General features: G+C 39.4%; 1 protein-coding gene across 6 annotated transcripts in view; it reads right to left on the minus strand.

Moving 5' to 3' along the window:
• Positions 1-396: 396 nt before the first annotated feature.
• The window catches only part of LOC129718140 (proton channel OtopLc-like), a 43,455-nt gene continuing 25,113 nt past the window's right edge, over positions 397-18,738 (minus strand). For 4 of the 6 annotated variants that reach the window (XM_055668579.1, XM_055668578.1, XM_055668576.1 and 1 more), the window contains 4 exons: positions 2,381-2,842; positions 2,104-2,321; positions 1,655-2,044; positions 397-1,596 (listed from right to left, as the gene is read on the minus strand). In XM_055668579.1, coding sequence (XP_055524554.1) covers positions 545-1,596; positions 1,655-2,044; positions 2,104-2,321; positions 2,381-2,842 — 2,122 coding nt within the window. In that variant the 3' untranslated portion in view covers positions 397-544. Of the gene's footprint in view, positions 1,597-1,654; positions 2,045-2,103; positions 2,322-2,380; positions 2,843-5,020; positions 5,304-18,738 lie in introns of those variants that run through there. The other 2 variants (XM_055668577.1, XM_055668581.1) reach the window with 2 other exon arrangements.

Below are 18,738 nucleotides of genomic sequence, written 5' to 3' on the forward strand. Positions count from 1 at the left end.
AAGTAAACGCACACGGTGATTGATTCAACCAGTGAGGATCAAGCATTTGAATTGTCCGATCTTCAAAAACTTGAACTCAAATTCTCCACATGTTCTCTGCCATCAAAAGCGGAAATTTTTCTGTGTAGCCTAGCTAGCAGAAAGTAAAGTGTTTCGCATATTGCTGGAACCGCAAAAGCTGCAATACCCGTCTTGTAGATGAGCAATTGAGCAAACATATGCTGGAAATAAGTCAACGATCGAGGTGAAATTTAAGATATATTATTGGAGTTAGAGCAAAAGGTGTTTTCGTCTGAACTCATTTTCGTATTTCATTGACGGAATTGCAATAAATTTAGAAGCAATGCGAGTATAACTCTGTTTCTGAGGATCACATATTTATTAAATAATCTCGAATACAGTCATCACTGGTTGCTTAATACTGTGAAAATAAATTACTGACAATATACTGTTTTGTACATGCCCTCTATCGGAAGAGGTTCTCTTTTGATTGTCTGCCTCAACATAAGTACACACTCCAATACGACAGGTTCTCAGGAACTCCCTAGTGATGATCTCCACTCTTCACCTTGTACGTTGATTTCCACACCTCGAAGAGGCAAATTGTCGAATGAAAACGATAAAAGATGGCCAACGGCATCGAGACGTGGGTAATCACCGTCCAGGCCCAGGTTCCGAAGAAACTCAGATGTGATGTCCGGAAGCTGGCCCTACCCTTGATTAGAGTGTTGATGAACCACATCGCCATGTTCGCTACTAGCAGGAAGGTCACGATTTGCCGTCCTGGTTTGGCACGGTTTTGCTGAGCCCCGCGACACTTTCGCCAAACAGCGTTTAGAATGAATAGGGTTTGCATTGATGTTTGTACCAAACTGAATATTTCCGCGATCAAGCCTTCACGAGCTCCAATGACGTTTTGCTGCAGGGAGAAATAACTGCCCACGATGCTGAACATTCCATACACGTAAACTCCCGTTTGGGCCAGCACAAGCAAGGTGCAATCTAAGCTGACTGAACCAGCATGAGGATCGTTTTGCTTTTTGCAGTACTTTAAATCTCGCATTTTGATCATTGCAGCTATTACTCCAGCTGCGGTGACCGAATAGAGCAGGGTTTCGGCGATCGTGATTTCCTGCAGCGCGAAATACTCGTACCCGGGCTCATTGTGCAGTACAAAGTACATGATCAGGCAGATGATCGTTAGAACGGTTATGATGATGCCCCCGAACATACCCCGATGAGCTCGCGAGCAGTCCACGGAAAAGTGGTGAGCACTTTTGACATTCTGATTGTTTTGCAATTTGTGTGAGTTGCGCCTGGTACGGTCAATCTCTATGATATTTTTGACCTTTTTCCACATTTCGTACAGAATGACCGCACAGATCAGCGAATACTCGATGGTGCACGGGAACAAAAATGGAGACGCATTCTGTACCAGTGAGCCCATAATGTTGGTACGCTTGCAGTCGATGTACTCGGAGAGATCCTTCGAGGCGCGTTTCACCAAGGAGTGATTTTGGTTGGACCAAACTGCGTTAGTTTCGTTCGATGCTTGAATGTTAACAGAAGTTGTAGTGAATTCAGCCACTGTAGATGCTGGAATAAATAAATAAAAGTTAACGACGGAATTTTATACTTGCTAGACCATTCGTACCGATTTGACTGTGACTGTGTAGATCGGCCAGATGGTGAATTTCATGTTTTGTTTCTTCGACCAGTACGTACAGCCATTCGCAGAGATTCGTGGCCACCATGTGCATCAGACCAAAACGAGCGAACACTTTGTGCCGGGCCATGTCCAGCTCGGAAGTGTTCAGGAAAATAAACTGCATCTGTACGATCGACAAAATCATTCGAGCTGCTGGTGTTAGGGCTATAAACACGCTGGAACACCCCGGCGATGCGTGCAATTCGAAGTACTGACCTAGTTCTAGTCCTGAATAGACCATAGTGCCGATGCCGAAAGCTATTGCTCCAACCCGCAGGTAGAAGCTGCCAAAGTGTGGAACTCGTTTCTTAATTGGATAGTTGTTGGTTTTCTCATCTGCAAGAAAGTTGTAACATTTAAAAAGAATTAACTGCAACAATGAAAGACGTGCTCACGATAAGTTTTGATTAGTGTCATCACTGCTCTACGCCGCATGTTGGACGCATAAACAAAGATAACAAATGCGATGCTTGTTACGTAGAGATATAGATAGAATCCTTGATAGACATTCGCAGGTATTTGCGAAGATAAAATCTCTGTCACTGGTAGAGAAATGCCTAATATTACGATGATCTTGGCGTACAAGGCGGATAAAGCTGTGCTCAGGGCATCACTGAAAAAAAAAATCGATTAGTTATTGATTCCGCAATACATTCGTTCGAAGTTACCCACTCTCCTATTCGGCGATTCTTTCTTCGAGACTCTATTGCCATATCAGAGAGGGCACCATGCCCGGATGGAATTTGACTTAGTGATCCCTTGCTGCCCATGTTAGATTCTGTATCGTGGTGTACATTTTTGTTTCTTCCTGGAAGCCACGCCAAGGACCCCCGACGCAGTGCGGTCATAATAGTCGAAGGCCTTCTCGTCGACAGAATGTCCTGTACAGCTACCGAGGATCTTCGAGAAGTCGCACCATTGGCGTGGGTCATGCTGCTTGGTTTCTTCGAAGGTTGTTCGTCCTCTGGAATCTGATCGAGGATTGTGGCCGATCCATGATGGGAATACTTGACGGGCATCGTGGCGATAGACGCGGTTTTTGATTGCGCTATTAGATTAGAATCATCATCCACCCGCGGTACTGATAGGTGGTTATGGCCTGCACTGACGTTCGAGTCGATGTCAATCTGTTCACTGTGAAGTAAAGAAGAAATAGTAGCTGTAAAATTGGCAATAAAACACCCCGAAGCTGCTCAGATCACACCGGTGTGATTTGTCTCTAGGTAGCGGTATCTGTTAGATAAGGTTACGAGTTGTGAAAAATTTGGCACACCATTCACAACACTCACGGATCCACTGAGAAAGATTATTTTCACGGGCAATAAAAGCTATTTTGGAATATGACAGTCTCCGTCAGCCGAGCTTTTGTGCAATACAGGTAAAACATCAAGATTATCAAATACTGGCAGACGAGACGCTAGAAATAGAAGGTGATAATTAAAAAAATGCCCAAAACGCAAACACCTTTAACAACAGAGACATCCGATGATTGATCAACTGACTTATCTTATTCTGTATTTTACTTTTATTTTGTGAAGCAGATAATATTCAAGCCACCTGTACCTGTTAAGTGAGTTATAAAAAAAATATTATTTTAGTGAGAAGCTTGAAGGTACAGACTGCAATGCAAGGTGTCACTTTTTTCAGGAATCGGTTGAAGATATTCACACGATTCTTAAAATTCTTAAAAAAATAATTTCTGAACAATCATCAGCCGATAACATTGGTTAAATGAATTTCTTAACCGAATTTTACTGTTAAAGATTCAAGACATTGTCTTATTGTAAAATTCAAGGCGTTGTTTTTATTCTAAAAGTTCTTATTGATCATCACACAATGGACAATACGAGGCTGAGGCACTCTTCATTACAATATTCTGAAAGAGGAGTTCAGCTGCGAAATGAAAGGGATGATGGAATCACAAGAGGACGACGTCCAAGCTGAATTCCCACCATGTATAAAATTGTATAGTATTACCAATACGTTACAAGATAGTGCTACTACCGAAGTCATCATGCAGCGTTAGTGTACAAGTGATTTATAACGTATTTCTGCTTGAAAATTTACACGGAATTTTCGATCAATATTATTCTTACTTGAACGTCTGTCTATGGGATGGTCCTTTTACGTGCTCATTAGGGTGGCAATGAAAATCGACTTTTCGAATTTCGTTTGAGAGGTAGGGCTCGAAAGATTCATCTTCTTGGTAAAAGTCCCCATGTTTAATTTCAGTACTATCGGACTTTGGGAACACGTGCCTCCAAGCGCCTAAACTGACTTTTTTGACCGATGAAAAAATGTAGAGGTGTTCATGAAATTTTCGATATCAGAATTTTTTTGAAGCCAAATTTGAATGCATGTAACGAAACTAATGGCGAAAATGAATACTTCTTCGACATAACACGAATACAACAAACTTTGCGAAAGCATATTCTAGATTATAGAATGAAAAGTTCTAGAATGCTGTATCTTATGTATGTATGTATCTTTAAAAGCTTGAAAATTATTTTTATTAAAAGTTCGCTGATCGCACGATATCCGGTTAATGAAACCAGAGTCTTATCAGTTGGAAAATGATTGTGTTTTGTTCGATTGAAGTTTGTTGTGCTTCATTTCAACTGTCAATGTTTGTGACAGATAGGTAGATTTTTTTTTCGAACTGACAGTATAATACAGATTAGGTCAATTGACAGCAACGATATGGAATTTTCAGACTCAGTTTAAAATGATTGATAGCAACATATCAATTAAGAGAAGAGGGACATTAGGTGAGCTTTCAAACGAGGAGGGAGGGTACTCATATCTTCATTATAGACTACTGAATGTTGATTTATTTTCGTACTCTCCCCGAAGCCCCCTTTTGACGAATGTGACGAACGTGACTTTCGATTGTTAGTATCAACACAGAAAACAGTCACGTGTGGTATGGAAGAATTACTTTTGGTACCGGTCTTACGCACACATATAAGGTTAAACATGTGCATAGAATGTTTGCCCGCAACGCGGATACACATCTGAGTTTGATAAATATTGGTAACTTTGTTTACCTTTGAACAATGGAGTTTAGTTTTCAATTATAGCAGATCATTTCAGTCGTGACCAAAATACCCTTTAAATGTTGTGCGTGAGGTGCTAGTACTCACACGATTGTTCCACCAGAAAAAAGCACAAAATCCAAAACGTAAATAAATTTACCACTAACTGTCAGAAAAGTGATGTTATAGAAATTCGATGGGATGGTCTATATAGCTCTTGTATTTGGAGTGAATGAACCTTTTATAATTCACAATAGCGGCAGTGTATTAAACGTACCTTATCTCACGTTCTTTGTTTCTGGTTTGAATCGGTTTAAAATTTGATTTGGGTATCCTCCTGGCAACACAATGTGGAAGCACACTACACTCAAAGAAATTTGACAGTTAATCCTTTAATCGATGAATCACCGGTGGGATTGGTTGATTATTCAAAAATAATAACTAATCCACTGCGAAGCTTTACGAACACTGATTCGATTGCTAATTTAGCTACTCGTAACTGGTTGTACCGGTAGGCACATTTAATCTGAATGACTTGATTCGTCGTTATCAAGTACACTTGTGTTTTTCGTTGGTTGCTTAATAGCTATACCGAGAGTTTTTGATTGTGTGCCATAGGGGAGTTTGGCGACTAATTACAGGTGATGGCCGCAATCGCGGGCTGATGTTTTTTTTCTTTTAAAAAAAAAAAATCTGCAATATACGATGATATCAATGGCCCATAAATGTTCTCTCTGGTAACAGCGAAAATTCTTGTTGTGCTCGATTGTATGGCATTTATCAAACTTTTGGATTTGTTCGTTGAAACACTCTGTGAATATAAGCTGTTTTGCTATTTGAAGCCTATAATGCAATAGAATAGCTTAAGTTTTTACGTGTGATCATTTTAGATAACCGATCTCTGGAATTTATCTTGTAATTCTTGAATACAAAAATAATAAAATATCAATGCGGTATGGTTCGGTATAACTAACAATGAGCTGCAACGTCACTCTGTTGTTACTATCAAGAGAGGTGATAATGGCTTGACTAATACAGAAGGTGGACATTTCAAGCGCTACTATTTACGTTATCATTTATGAAATGCGATGTTATTGAACACAAATTTTGCAGTTGGTATCAACATTGTCGATTGAAAGTTTCTGCCAACAGCTGAAAGAAATTTGTTTCACACAGTGTAGTATAACATTTTGCGTTTCACTAGAATATACCACACACACCTGTGCGTGACCCTAATAACTCTCTATTGTTTATTTCTGCTTTAAATCGATCTCAAATCAGGAAATCGCTTTTCAAGAACAGACGAACAATTCACAAGAAACGTCGTTAGTCGACCTGTTAAGCTCAAAGCCAGATGTCCGGGTCACCGAATATCTAGAGACTTCGCGTCGATACCTTTCATGAGGTCGTATTTTCTACAGATTGGTTATAACCGTGTTATAATTTTCGGTATAAAGAGGGTCACTTCACGAAGAAGTGATAGGAGTGGCGAGGCGCTAACGTAGACTCAACTCTCGTAGCTTTCGTAACATTGTGTAGTCAGCTGAGATAAATCAATGAGAGATACGTTTCGGTAGTTGCATAATGACTTCATAAACAGATTTTCGAATCTTTGAGTCTGTCTTGATTGAGTCATAGGCTAACAGTTTCGCTAACCAGCTCAAAAATTAGCGAAACCGCTAAATCGCTAACTGAATTTTAGCGTCGCTAATTAGCGAATTAGCGGAATGGTGCCCACCGCTGCCTAATTATTTTTTGTATTCATCGCATTGGTAGCCATGCATATTTTTCATGTGCTTTTCATCCATTACCCTACAGGTTTGGTTTCAAGGATCTCCAATTTATATTTTTAGGCAGTCGTTTATTCACATAACTCTTGTACCACGATCCTAATCTTCAAGCAATTCATTGACACAAAGCCAAAGAAAGCCAATTTTCATGTGAGTCTTACTGACATTTAAAAACAACAGAATTTTAATCCTTAAACTAAAAATTCAATTGTGATACTCAAAAGTGACCTATAAGGCAAACTTTTGAAACTAATTCTCCAGAGAAGTACAGTTGGTGGCTCCTAAAAATATATCGATACATGACATTTGTAGCAAATTTTCTTAGAAAAAACTCTCCTGAAGACCGTAACGGCTCGTTCATGCTATAGCGAATATCACGTGATTTCGCGTATTTCGATATCAGAAACCATACATCTTGTTTTCATGGGAAATTAGGTGTATGGCATTTGATATCAAGAAATACCATGGGCGCAACTAAGGAAAATTTCTAGGGGGGGCTAGTTTTCATGCATGTAATTTTAAAAAACAGAAAAAGGAGTTTTAATATGCTTATTTAATAACGCTTAAAATAGTGTCGTAACTGCAGAAAAAATCACTTCAAGATAGAATCTCCGAGGATGTACTGAATATCTTGAACACAGCATCAACGCCAACCTCTTTCAGCAACACTGATTTGATATTGAGGAGTTTGGTAAATGGCTGGGCAGTGCTTTTTAACAGCACACCCGTCTAGTACGGGAATAAAATAGACCCCATGGTGGTTTAAGGCATAATGCCCTACTCTTACTTCCACGTGTTACCGACTGGAAGACGAGCAACCAAGGAAAAACCGGTGAACCGGTGGGAACTTGGTCGTATGCTGACAGGAAAGGGATCGTTGTTCTCCTTAGAGAGCAGCTCATCTGAACCTCACAGGCTAGGGGCGGCACAAACAACGACTGATCCGGACCAAACGGCTGAACTATGAAATACGGTGTCTCGCCAGATACACCTATGTCGGCAGCCCCGTCGCGAGACCAGGCATCGCAGCCCTAGTAAGGCAGCATACTGAAATAAACATACTACGAATAATCAAGAATTCAAAACGAACCGGAACAATAGGCAATGATCCAGCCGACGAAATAAGGACGACGATTAGAAGCTCGGTACATGTAACAGTAACGCTCAACGCCCCGGATGTCGACTGGATTCTGCTGGATTAGCTAGAATCCCGCCACTTCGGCATCGTTGCGCTCCAGGAGCTTTGCCTGCAAGGCAAAGTACCACCAAAACGGTGGCACAACCAATGAGCTTGGTAGCGGTTTTATAGTGCTGGGCAGGATGCAGAGACGTGTGATGAAGTGGCAGGCAATCAACGACAGGTTGTGTTTGTTGAGAATAAAAGGCTAGTTCTACAACTACACTATTCCCAATGTGCACTGCCCTCACGAAGGAAAACCTGATGCAGAAAGAAACGTTATACGCACAGCTGGAGAAACTTTACGATAGCTCGCGTAGAGACATCAAGATCGTCATTGGGGACATGAACGGAAGGAAAGACTTATATAAGCCGGTGATCGGCCCACACAGCCTGCACACCGTGACGAACGACAACGGCTAGCTATGCACCGACTTCGCAGTTTCCCGCGGGCTGGCAGTCCAAAGTCACTTCTTTCCCCGACCAACGTACAGCAAAACAACTGACCACGTTTTTATCGACGGCCCGTTCTTCTCAGACATTACATACGTACGTGCTGATCGGACATGACCACTTCGATACAAAAAACTACAAAACCCTGATATAACCGGTAATCCTCTACGGAAGTCCTCTTGGTGTTTTCGAACGGAAGGTGCTGTGGACTATCTACGGTGGAGTACAAACGGACGACGGATAACGGCGCGACAGCGCATGAACCATTAGCTACAAGCGCTGCTTAGAGAGAACCCCATTGCGCACCTTGCGAAAGACAATAGCTTGCGGTGGACGGTCACGTCGTAAGGATGCCGGACGACAACCCTGTGAAACCACTTCTCTTCAGCAAATCCTACCGGCACCAGAAAGTAAGGGGCGCAGCGTGCATGATGGCTCGACCAGATCGAAAGAGACTTGCGAGTGATTAGACGTCTGGAAAACTGGCCCAAAACCGAGTAAAATGGCGACAACTTCTTGATACAGCACGAGTTACTACAGCTCTTGTATGACTGGTAAGATGAGTAAGAGAGCTAGGTTTGAGAATCGATCTTGGGTGCAGAACTAGTTCTTAGCCAATGAATGACGACATCTCAATTTGTGTTGATTTTGATGCTGTGATAAGTAGTATGGAATGTATTTATATTGAATACAATCATTCCCTGGGAAATTCTAGAGGAAGCTAAACACAGCCCCCCCCCCCCTAGTTGCGCCCATGAGAAATACCATGTGTCAATATATTTCTAGAAGCTAACTGAACATCTCTTGGAAACAAATTTTGAAATAAAGGTTTTCTCATTCAAAATCGAATGGAAAATTTAAAAATCGGTCGCAAAAATATAGTTCCACCGTTCAATCTGAAAACTTACACAGTTGATATAGGATTCATAAGAAATATGAAAAGTATATTGGAGCTAGCTTTCATTTTTTGTCCCGACCTAAAAGTCACTCGCGAACAAAAATCTTCTTCGTCTTCGCGAAAAAAGTCCACATGCAAAATTAAAAAAAATAAAACAGTAGAGATTCACTAAATTTTGAAAATCGATTTTCTATGCCAAGTGTCATATAACGTTAAGATGTGGTATAACCTCAGAAAAAAAAAAAAAAAAAAAAAATAATACGAGGAATATAGGAAGTTTTGAAGTTGATCGAGAAAGTTGACATCAAAAAATTGTGTGCATTTTATCCATCGTTCAAAAGGGAGAAACTCTGATCGCTTTGAAGCTCCACTTTCTGAAGTCCGATTGAGCTCAAACTGTTTTTTTTTTTTACAATATATTTATTTGACACGGCACAGTACCGTTCAGTTTTACAGTGCCAGATACAAAAAATACAAAAGAACTACTGCTGCTGCTTGCTGGCGCGAGCAATTATTTTCTTCCGTGGTGGTGAGGCAACCTCTGTCCTTGCCTCCTTCGAAAGTGGGGCCTCCGAGTCCATGCTCATCTCATCTTCGCTGCTGTCCGAAACGTTCTGCTTTTGGGATTGCTCGTGATCACTTGTCTTCTGCTTCTTGCCTGTTTTTTCGCTACGATAGTGAACTCTTCGGGAGCTGGTAACGTGTTTGCTCTAGTTGGAAGAGATGGTGCTGCTTCTACTGCGTCCGTTGTTGTTCGTGTCTTTGCTGTTGTCTCTGCTACCGATTTGGGGGTTAAAGTCTCAGCTTGACTGTTTGTACCGGGTTGTTGAATGGCAGTGGTGTTTGGGTGCATCTCGGCTGGTGGTGAAGCATTGCGTTTCGCTGCTTCAGTGCAAGACATTCCGAAATGCACTTCCTTAGTGCAGTATTGGCATGTTGCTTTTTGGTTATTGTACGAAACACGGCTCAAAAGGGGTTCCGAAAAAGTTCCCAGCTCAAATTTTATGTAGCTGGGAACCGGTCGATGCAAGCGCATTCGCAAGATGCGTACGCCGCTATACACACCGCCGAAAAATTTTTTCCATTTGTCGTGTCTAATGGATACGACTTCTCCGTATGCCTTCATATGCGTGCGGATCGCATTCGATTCTACCTGGATAGGCAGATCGTGTACCCGTACTTCAATCGCATCATCTTCCATGTGCACTGGGATAGTGTAACGCTTCTGCTCATGGCAAATTGCGTGTTTGGAACTGTTTTGCTTAACGAATTGTTCAGCTATCTCACGGCCCCCGTGAAAGGTTATAAGGACGCAATGCCGCACGTGGTGCATCTGTATCGCCTTACACAAACTAAAGTCCAGTTTCATGCGGTCTCTGAGGAGTTTTTCCACCTCTTGAATTGGAGGCCGTATTGGGCAAACACGAAAATCAACACAAACCGTGTCCTCACGCATTCTTGGAATAGCGTTATTAGTTTCCATTATTCTCGCGACGAGAAAAAAACACTGCGAATCGGCAAAAGTACAACGTACGGCAAACTCGATTGAACAAAGGGTATCGAATGTCTATTGTTCTCGCGGTTAGAAGCACATGCGTCTGTTCTGGTTGGAAGATGAGCACGAACTGAGCTCAAACTGTGCATAGTTCTTTTTTTTATCGAAAAGGCGCAACTTTTGAGCCCTGCCACTGAACGAATTTCGATGCCGTTTCTATTGCGCCTGAAGCTTAACCTTCGATATGTTTACGCGATTCTTTTTTTGCACGGACGCATGCAAACGCGTAAAAAATGAATCCAGTTTATTTGCTTATGTTCAATCTACAGAGTGTCACCGTGAAAGTGATACACTTTATTTATGCCTTAAAATTATAACAGATGAATAATCCTTTCTGTTTTTTTTTATTATCTTGGTAGAGTAGTAAAGTTACAATTGAATCAGTTCAATTGAAGTATTTAGCTTTGCATTTGATTACGGCCCGCAAACGACTTCGATCGGCACTTCATCCCGGATTTTCACCAAATGGTTCTCAAAAATATCCGAAGTCATGTATTTTATTTCACCTAGCATGTACCCCCATATGCTGAATTCTAATGGATTCGAATCGGGAGAGGATGCGGGCCATTCAGAGGTGCTGATGATACACGATAAATTTCCGTTGCACCATTTCTGAACAATCTACGCCTTATGCACTGGCGCTGAATCTTATGGAAAGCAGAAACTATCTTCTCAAAATAATTACTTAGCACAAGGCAGCAAATGGTCTTTAATGACGTGTTGTAGATGGTACTCTCTATTAATTTTCACACTCCTGTCGATGAACAGCATGCAGTGGCAACTTTCCTCTGTTGGGTATTGCTCCCAAAACCATCACAGGTGAAGCATTCTGAAATCGTGTCACTCTTTTTTTATCGGCTGGAATATCACGAAGACATGCTCCATACACACAATCATTCTGCTCGTTCAAAACAGCCTCTAACGTAAACCATTTTTCATCTGAAAAAAAAAAGTTGTGAGCAGCGTCTTCAGTAGCAATCGAGATCTGGTAACCCTGTCGGCAATATTTCTGCGAGATAATCCGTGAATCTCTTGTTTCTTGAAAGCTTCATATTCAAGCCCATTTTTTGTTTATTTTTTGCATAGTGTTATAACTTCCCGATTAGTAAAAAATATCAGGATTGTAACAAATCTTGATAGTTTGTTGCGAACTTTCTGTATCATATGTTTTAAACTTGGTCTCGTTAATAGTTGAAATATCAAAATTCCCGTTACTTACTGATTATTACGAATTATAGCAATTTTTGTAAGGTTTTTGGTAGAAAAAGATCAGAATTAGTTAGAATGTTTCAAGTTTTGTTATAAATATGCTTAAAAACACACTTTTAGACATTCCAGTGTATGATAACAGAATTTGATATATTCCTGTACTTTTTATCATCCTTCATTTGTGTCATTTGTGTTACCCGTTTGTTACAATCGTTTGATTAGGTTATGTTTATTTCACGAGCCATTTTTCTTACCAAGCGGGCTGTATTTCGCCAGATACGTTCTTTTACCGCTTTGATTGTCGCTACAGCCCGTACAATCCGTTTTTTGGCTGGTTTCTGTTTAAGGACAACCGTGCCAGTTTCTTCGAGTCGTTTGATGGTCCTGTACATGAATAATCTGCTCAAATTCAGGTGTGACAGTTTCCCTTGTACTTACAAGTGATGTGTCGCAATCAAAACAAACATAGGTGATTATTAGGGCAGGCCTATGCATAAAATGACCAGATAGTTAGAGCTTAAACGCGGGACAACAGTTTAACTCTGTATGGTAAAAAATTGCACATGCATAGTAGAGTGGCAATGACTTGTGTGGAAAAAATTGGATAGGTATTTGAATTTCAAAAGGTTCAAAAGTTTTATATTCTCGAATAATTTTCACATACAGAAGTTCAGCTCAAACGGCCTTCGAGAAGTGGTGACTCAAACAAGTTCATGAAATATTCGGTATAGATTTTTTTTTGTATGCCAACTGTTTCAGAAATGCATAAAACGTCACGATCTGGTGTTATCTAAAAAAAAAATCGACATCTCTGAGACTTAGGGCTTTTTGAGCCGGAAACTCTCCATTGGCCCTAGCTCAAGTCCAAGAAAGCCAAATGCTTTCAAAAAATGTTTTGGGGATAATACCAGATCTCGACGTTTCATGAATTTCTAGAACATTTGGCATAAAAAACTCGATACCGACAACTGGTCGGCGTGCGACCAGACCGAGCCAAGCGCCATTTTCTTTAAAATTGAGTTATTAGCACCAGTGGATGTACAAACTGATAATCTATGTTCCATTAAAAAATGAAATAATTTGAACAGTTCATAGGTGTGTTACAATAAAAAATTTCTGTAGCAGTTTGTGAAAAGAATGTAATTGCGTTCGATCAGAGTGACCGTAAACACAGACATGGCATCTAAAGAAAGTGATTGTTTGTGATTTAAAAGCAAACTTTGCAATTTATTTTAACCAGTAACTGTTTTCTCCGCTTCGGACAGCTCGTTAATGCGACTGTCATCAGAATTAGAATAAACAGCCAGGTGGTTTTCGTAGAGCCGAATTTTGTTTCAATGGGCACATCACTTTTTTTCAAGATCATGTTGAGTCAGACCGAACCAAGTGCATTTCATTTTCATTTGATATTTTTCAAATAAAAATAAATTTTTTCTCGTAGCAAACGTCAGAACTGGGTTAATATACGTTAAATCAATAAAATTAGGCAATACCCGCTTCAAAATACCAGAGCATTTCATATTGATACTATCTTAGCACTTAGCACTTGGTGCGCTTTGGCACCAAGAAATAGAGCAACAGAAATAAAGCTTTGCTTGTCTATTAGCTGTATAACTTTTGATACAGATTGGACTGAGAGATAAAGCAGCGTTGATATCTAAGTATTACGTTTGACTAGTGAGAAAAAATAGCTTGTTTAAAAGTCAAGTTTATATGTTGTACCGTCATCCGGGGTGAGATTGTGCTAAAAAATGATGCTTTTTTGTTCTCAAGCTTGTAACGCACACATATAAGCAAAGAATTCGATCCAAAATACACCAATGCATTCTAGAATGTTTTGTTAACAACTACAACAAATATGGTTAAGTTACAATAAACTATAATTTTGCTAAAAATACATGAACTTTGGCTCAATCTCACCCCTTCTATGGGGTGAGATTGTGCCAAAAACAAAAAGTTGAATTTAATACCTGTTAAATGAACAGTAGTGTGTCTACGAACAATCCACATAACTAACATGATAAAACAGTAAGTATAGGGACGACCATAAACAACGTGGACTATTAAGGGGCTTTAGGGGGTTAATCAGAAACTATGTTTCATATGAATTATAAAAAAATGTATGGCTGGATCAAATTGATACATAGAGTAATTAGTTATGAGATCGTGGCTTATAGACAGTGTCTATACACATGGTGGCGTCTCCAGGTAGCCTAAAAAGGGAAAACGTTAGGGCATGAAGTTTGAGAAGACTTTTCGTTTCAATTATTATGTGTCATTGACAACTGTATATTCCATTGGAGATCTCAAAACCTCTGGAAACGTACCCACAACCCTCCTTCTTCGCTTCAAAAGTCATCTGTTTATATAGAATTGGTGTACAAAGTTTTGTTACATTCCATAAGTAATATCAATCATTGAAAATTTCCATCTAACAATTGAGAACAGTAAGCTTCTCAAGCTTTTAGTCATTATTTCAAAGAATACCATAGTTAGACAACATACCTTATGCTGTGGGAAAAAAAACATACCAAATGTAAACAATGCAAGTGTTTTGGTGTATACTGATATAATTTTGTCGTGAATGTGAATTCCACACACTGTGCCGTTCAATATAGCTTGGCACAATCTCACCCCAAAAGGGCTCGAAAAGTGTACAGTTTGGAGAAACATTATTTTCTGAGCCGGCACAGATTCAATGCATAATATTTCCTCAACACATTGGAGACGACATCCTAACGTACCAACTGAGCAGTAAGTTGATGTGATTTCTTGATCGGGTTGGTTTTCCTGGGACATTTTTGGATAACGTTATTTGCGCATGTTTTTCACCCTGTACTTTGAAACATTCTTGAAGCGAAACAGTTCACTGATATTATCTATATTCCATTTTAAGTTGTGAATAAATATGTCATGTTTCATAAAGTATTGAATTTGAGGTATTAGGTTTTGGAAACCGCAAGTGATTTAACATACAAACATTTCCCGTTTTGGCTCAATCTCACCCCCGTGGCTTAATCTCACCCCGGCAGACGGTAGTAAATACGTTTGACCAGACCGAACTGAAGACCATTTTTTTAAATTTTAGTTCGACCAAAGTGAACTGAGTGCATAGGTGTCAAAAATTAAAGCCAAATATTTTATCAATTATTGCTATTTTTCGTGTATTTATGATAACAGGACATTCATTAAGCCCTATTCATTACGTGTTAGCATTGAATTAATGAAAAGTTCAAACACGATTAAATTATGGGTGGTCGAACTTCAAATGCTAATTACTCAAAACAATGAGTTTGGCGCTTGGCTCGGTCTGGTCGCACGTCGACCAACTGTCCCAGTAAAAATGAGTGATATCTTGTAGTTCATTTCTATTGAAATTGCGTGGCATTGCAAAGACGCGTGGGACACGTTAAATGAACGCGGGACATTTCGCGGGACGTTTTTCTACGCGGGACGTTTTGTTGAAACGCTGGACTGTCCCACGAAATGCGGGACGTCTTGTCACTTTACCTATGCAGTATCGCATAACTGTAACATTCGACATTTCATGGGTTTCGTGTATTTTTTTTTTGGGGAAATGCTTGAAATAGTATGTACTTTTCACATCCGCAAAAATATCCCTTATTTGTAAAAAAAAGGTGGAAAAAATATTAAGTTGTTTGTCACATGGCGTAAACAACCGTATAATTGTCACACTACTTTACTTTTTCATTTTTTTTTGTCAAAAAAGCTTCCATCTAAATCCACACCAGAATCCACTGGAATTCGGAAGTTATTCTGATCCGGTAACCATTTCTGGTGTTTAGCTCATGCTCGTTGAGCCAAAGAAAAACTTCATTTCCGCTATGATATATTCCAAAAGTGACGGCATAAAAGAATGGTTGTAAAAATTTCAACAAATTTAACTTCAAAAGTGATGTTCAATGTATGCATAGCATAAAGTAGTACTTTTCTCAAAACATTTTTTCAGTGCCAACTTCCGTGGTATTAAAAGTTTGCTCTAAAAAGTCTGACATGCACTGCACAGTGCACATTCAGGAGATAGAAAAAACGATTGAGACAAGTAAAATTTTATCAATTTTTAAACAGACAGAACTTAACGAAAAATGAATCAATTTTGATGAAACCGGTTTCATTTTACTATTTTAGTTTCCAAAAAATACTAGAGATTTTAACGGGACTAAAGGACACCGGAAGTATTTCGGATTTTAGGAGTGTGTGTCCAAATGTGCATTCTTGCAACGCGTAGAACTATTTCTGACATCTTGTTTCTTTAAGGTTTAAATGTTTCCAATAAACTAGATTCTAATCCGAGTTCATTGATACCCAAAGGTTGAAAATACCGCCAGATTCTTTCATTCAATACCGTAATGGCATTTACAAATCTAAGCTCGTAATTAATGGCATGCACATAAATTATTGTGATCACATTACGAGTTTCACTTGCTTTTGTATAGCACTTGAATTACATTGACATCATTCTAGCCCCTTGGTGAATATTATGTAGATTTGAATGTTTGGAATATGAATTTGTCTGTTCAGGTTATATCATTTATGGTATACACTAAGGTCGCTTTTTACGCGGGTTTCTTTTTACGCGGTTTTTTTTACGTGGATTCCGGAATTTACGCGGTTTTTTTTACGCGGCATGTATCCCCCGCGTAAAAAGCGACTTTAGTGTATTATCATTAGTTCTAAGGCGTTGTACACAAATTACGTAACGCTAAAAACCTAGATTTCAGATCCCCTCCCCCCTATGTAACGATAAGTAACGTTCGATATGACTCCCCCCCCTAAATTACGTAACGCTGGACAACCTGTCCCTCCCTCCAAATTTGCAATTTTGAGCAAACATCACAGTTACGTAACGATCTCGACTACCCCCCCTCCTCCCTATGTAACAATAAGTAACGCAGACTTAACCCCACTTCCCCCCCCTCCCTTCATGCGTTACGTAATTTGTGTACGACGCCTGAACAGGTTTGTAAATGGCCACGGCAGAACAATTTTTCTGCAAAACCGTCTTCTTTTAGCACTGACGTTCGAAAAAACCCTGTCCCAGTTTGAGGGGCTTGGAGGTTTTGCAGTTAGTAATGTCTGGTTTTAAATTTGCGAACTATACTCTTATCGTTTATGTATTACGCCATATATAGCCAGCCTAATAAGGCCAGTTGCTAGTCGCAAAACACCCCAAAGGTTCTTTGAAAAGACATTGAAGGGCTTTCCGGTTGTAATAAAAAAAAGGAAACAAAAAAACTTAACCTAATAACATATTGCATGACCATTGATAAATGATTTTAAAAGCATATAAAGCTCATTAGATTCTTCCATTGCTACGGCCGTAAAAAGACGAAGTTGAATGTTAATGACAACGATTGGGTGGAATGTTCGGGTCATTTAATACTTTGATCATTATTGATTATGATCATTATTGGTATTGAATACATGATAAATTCAGATTGATTGATATCGTCTTTGGCGGATTAAGCAGCTTTAATTCACTATAGTGACAACTGAGACATGCTTTCTACTGAGGTGCGGAGAAGACTCAGTAAAGGAATTAGGTATAGTAATCAAAAGATTGCGTTTCCAACTTTCTCAAAACCAACGCTTAGCCAGTAGTTAGATATACACACGGTCGGAATTCAGGCATATTTACATTAATTTTCATTATTCAAATCAAATTATTAATCTAATTGTTTTTCAAATGCAAGAAAAATCTAGAATTAGAGCAAACGAAGAATCAAGCAATTACCCTGAAGAATACAATCAAACAAAGGTCAATGAAAAAATGATTAAAGGCAACAAACATAAAACAGGGTAAATAAAAGATTGAAGCACATCAGGTATGTGAAAAGTAAATAAGGTTGCAAAGCAAAGCCATGGTGCTACAATCCGATTCGGAACTTGACCTTCTGTTTATTTATCTATCCTTGTTTTTTTCTTTTAATGCACCTTTCTGCAACCACTATCACTGTTTCCTTCAACGCAGGATTCATTCGACCTCTCGGGTTATTATGCTGCAATGCCAAATCTAAATCTCTTTTGACGTAGGACTACGTCTTTGTTTTCTATAATAGATTACATTTTGTGAAATTGTAAATGAAACTGGCAAATGTTGCGTCAGGTTTAAAACGATTATAGCAAGCGAACGACTTAATGCATCTTAGTAATTTATATGTCGGTGGATAGATAAAATGTGTAACAATTGTTTGACATAATGTTTAACATTGTTGCTTTACTGCTTAATGGTGAAAAAAGGTGAAAAGTTCCAAGGTCAAGCTTTCTCATACTGTTTCCTTGCTATTGGCTTGCTTCCCAAGCACGGATAACAATCACATGGACTCAAAAGAAATAATTATCGGTTTCCGTTAGACTCTACTAAAAATCTGGGAAATAAATATTAAAATTCAGTCCACTCACTCTGCTAAGACGCTCGGTATAGATTTTCCAAATCACATGGACGGAATATATTCCACTGCCTACATATTTTGACTCAAAAAAGTGTTTTGTTCCGTTTGTCTTTCTCTGAGCTGTGTGTCCACGCCCTAATGGCAAAAATCTACGCTAAACTCGCTACAAAAGACTACGTGTAGACAATTCTGCTTCAGTCTAGTTTGTCACACAATAGCGAGTGGAGTGTAGCTGTTAGAGGGTACGCGACATTGAGGAACGAGAGCTACATACTATAGTCACTGTATTTTACTAGTCTGGCGGAATGGGGAACCATGCAACTGGCAACCCACTTCTTCACATTGAAATCCTGACACCACTGGATATAATTCATGTTGCATATGACTTCTTTGAAAGTAAACATTTGATGTGAAAATGAAGTGCGTTTATAACAAATGTAACAGCAATTGGCGAAGGACAAACAAACAAACAAGTTTACTCCGGTTTCTAAAGAATGCGG

This window comes from Wyeomyia smithii, chromosome 1 (assembly GCF_029784165.1).
Source record: "Wyeomyia smithii strain HCP4-BCI-WySm-NY-G18 chromosome 1, ASM2978416v1, whole genome shotgun sequence".
NCBI lineage: Eukaryota > Metazoa > Arthropoda > Insecta > Diptera > Culicidae > Wyeomyia > Wyeomyia smithii.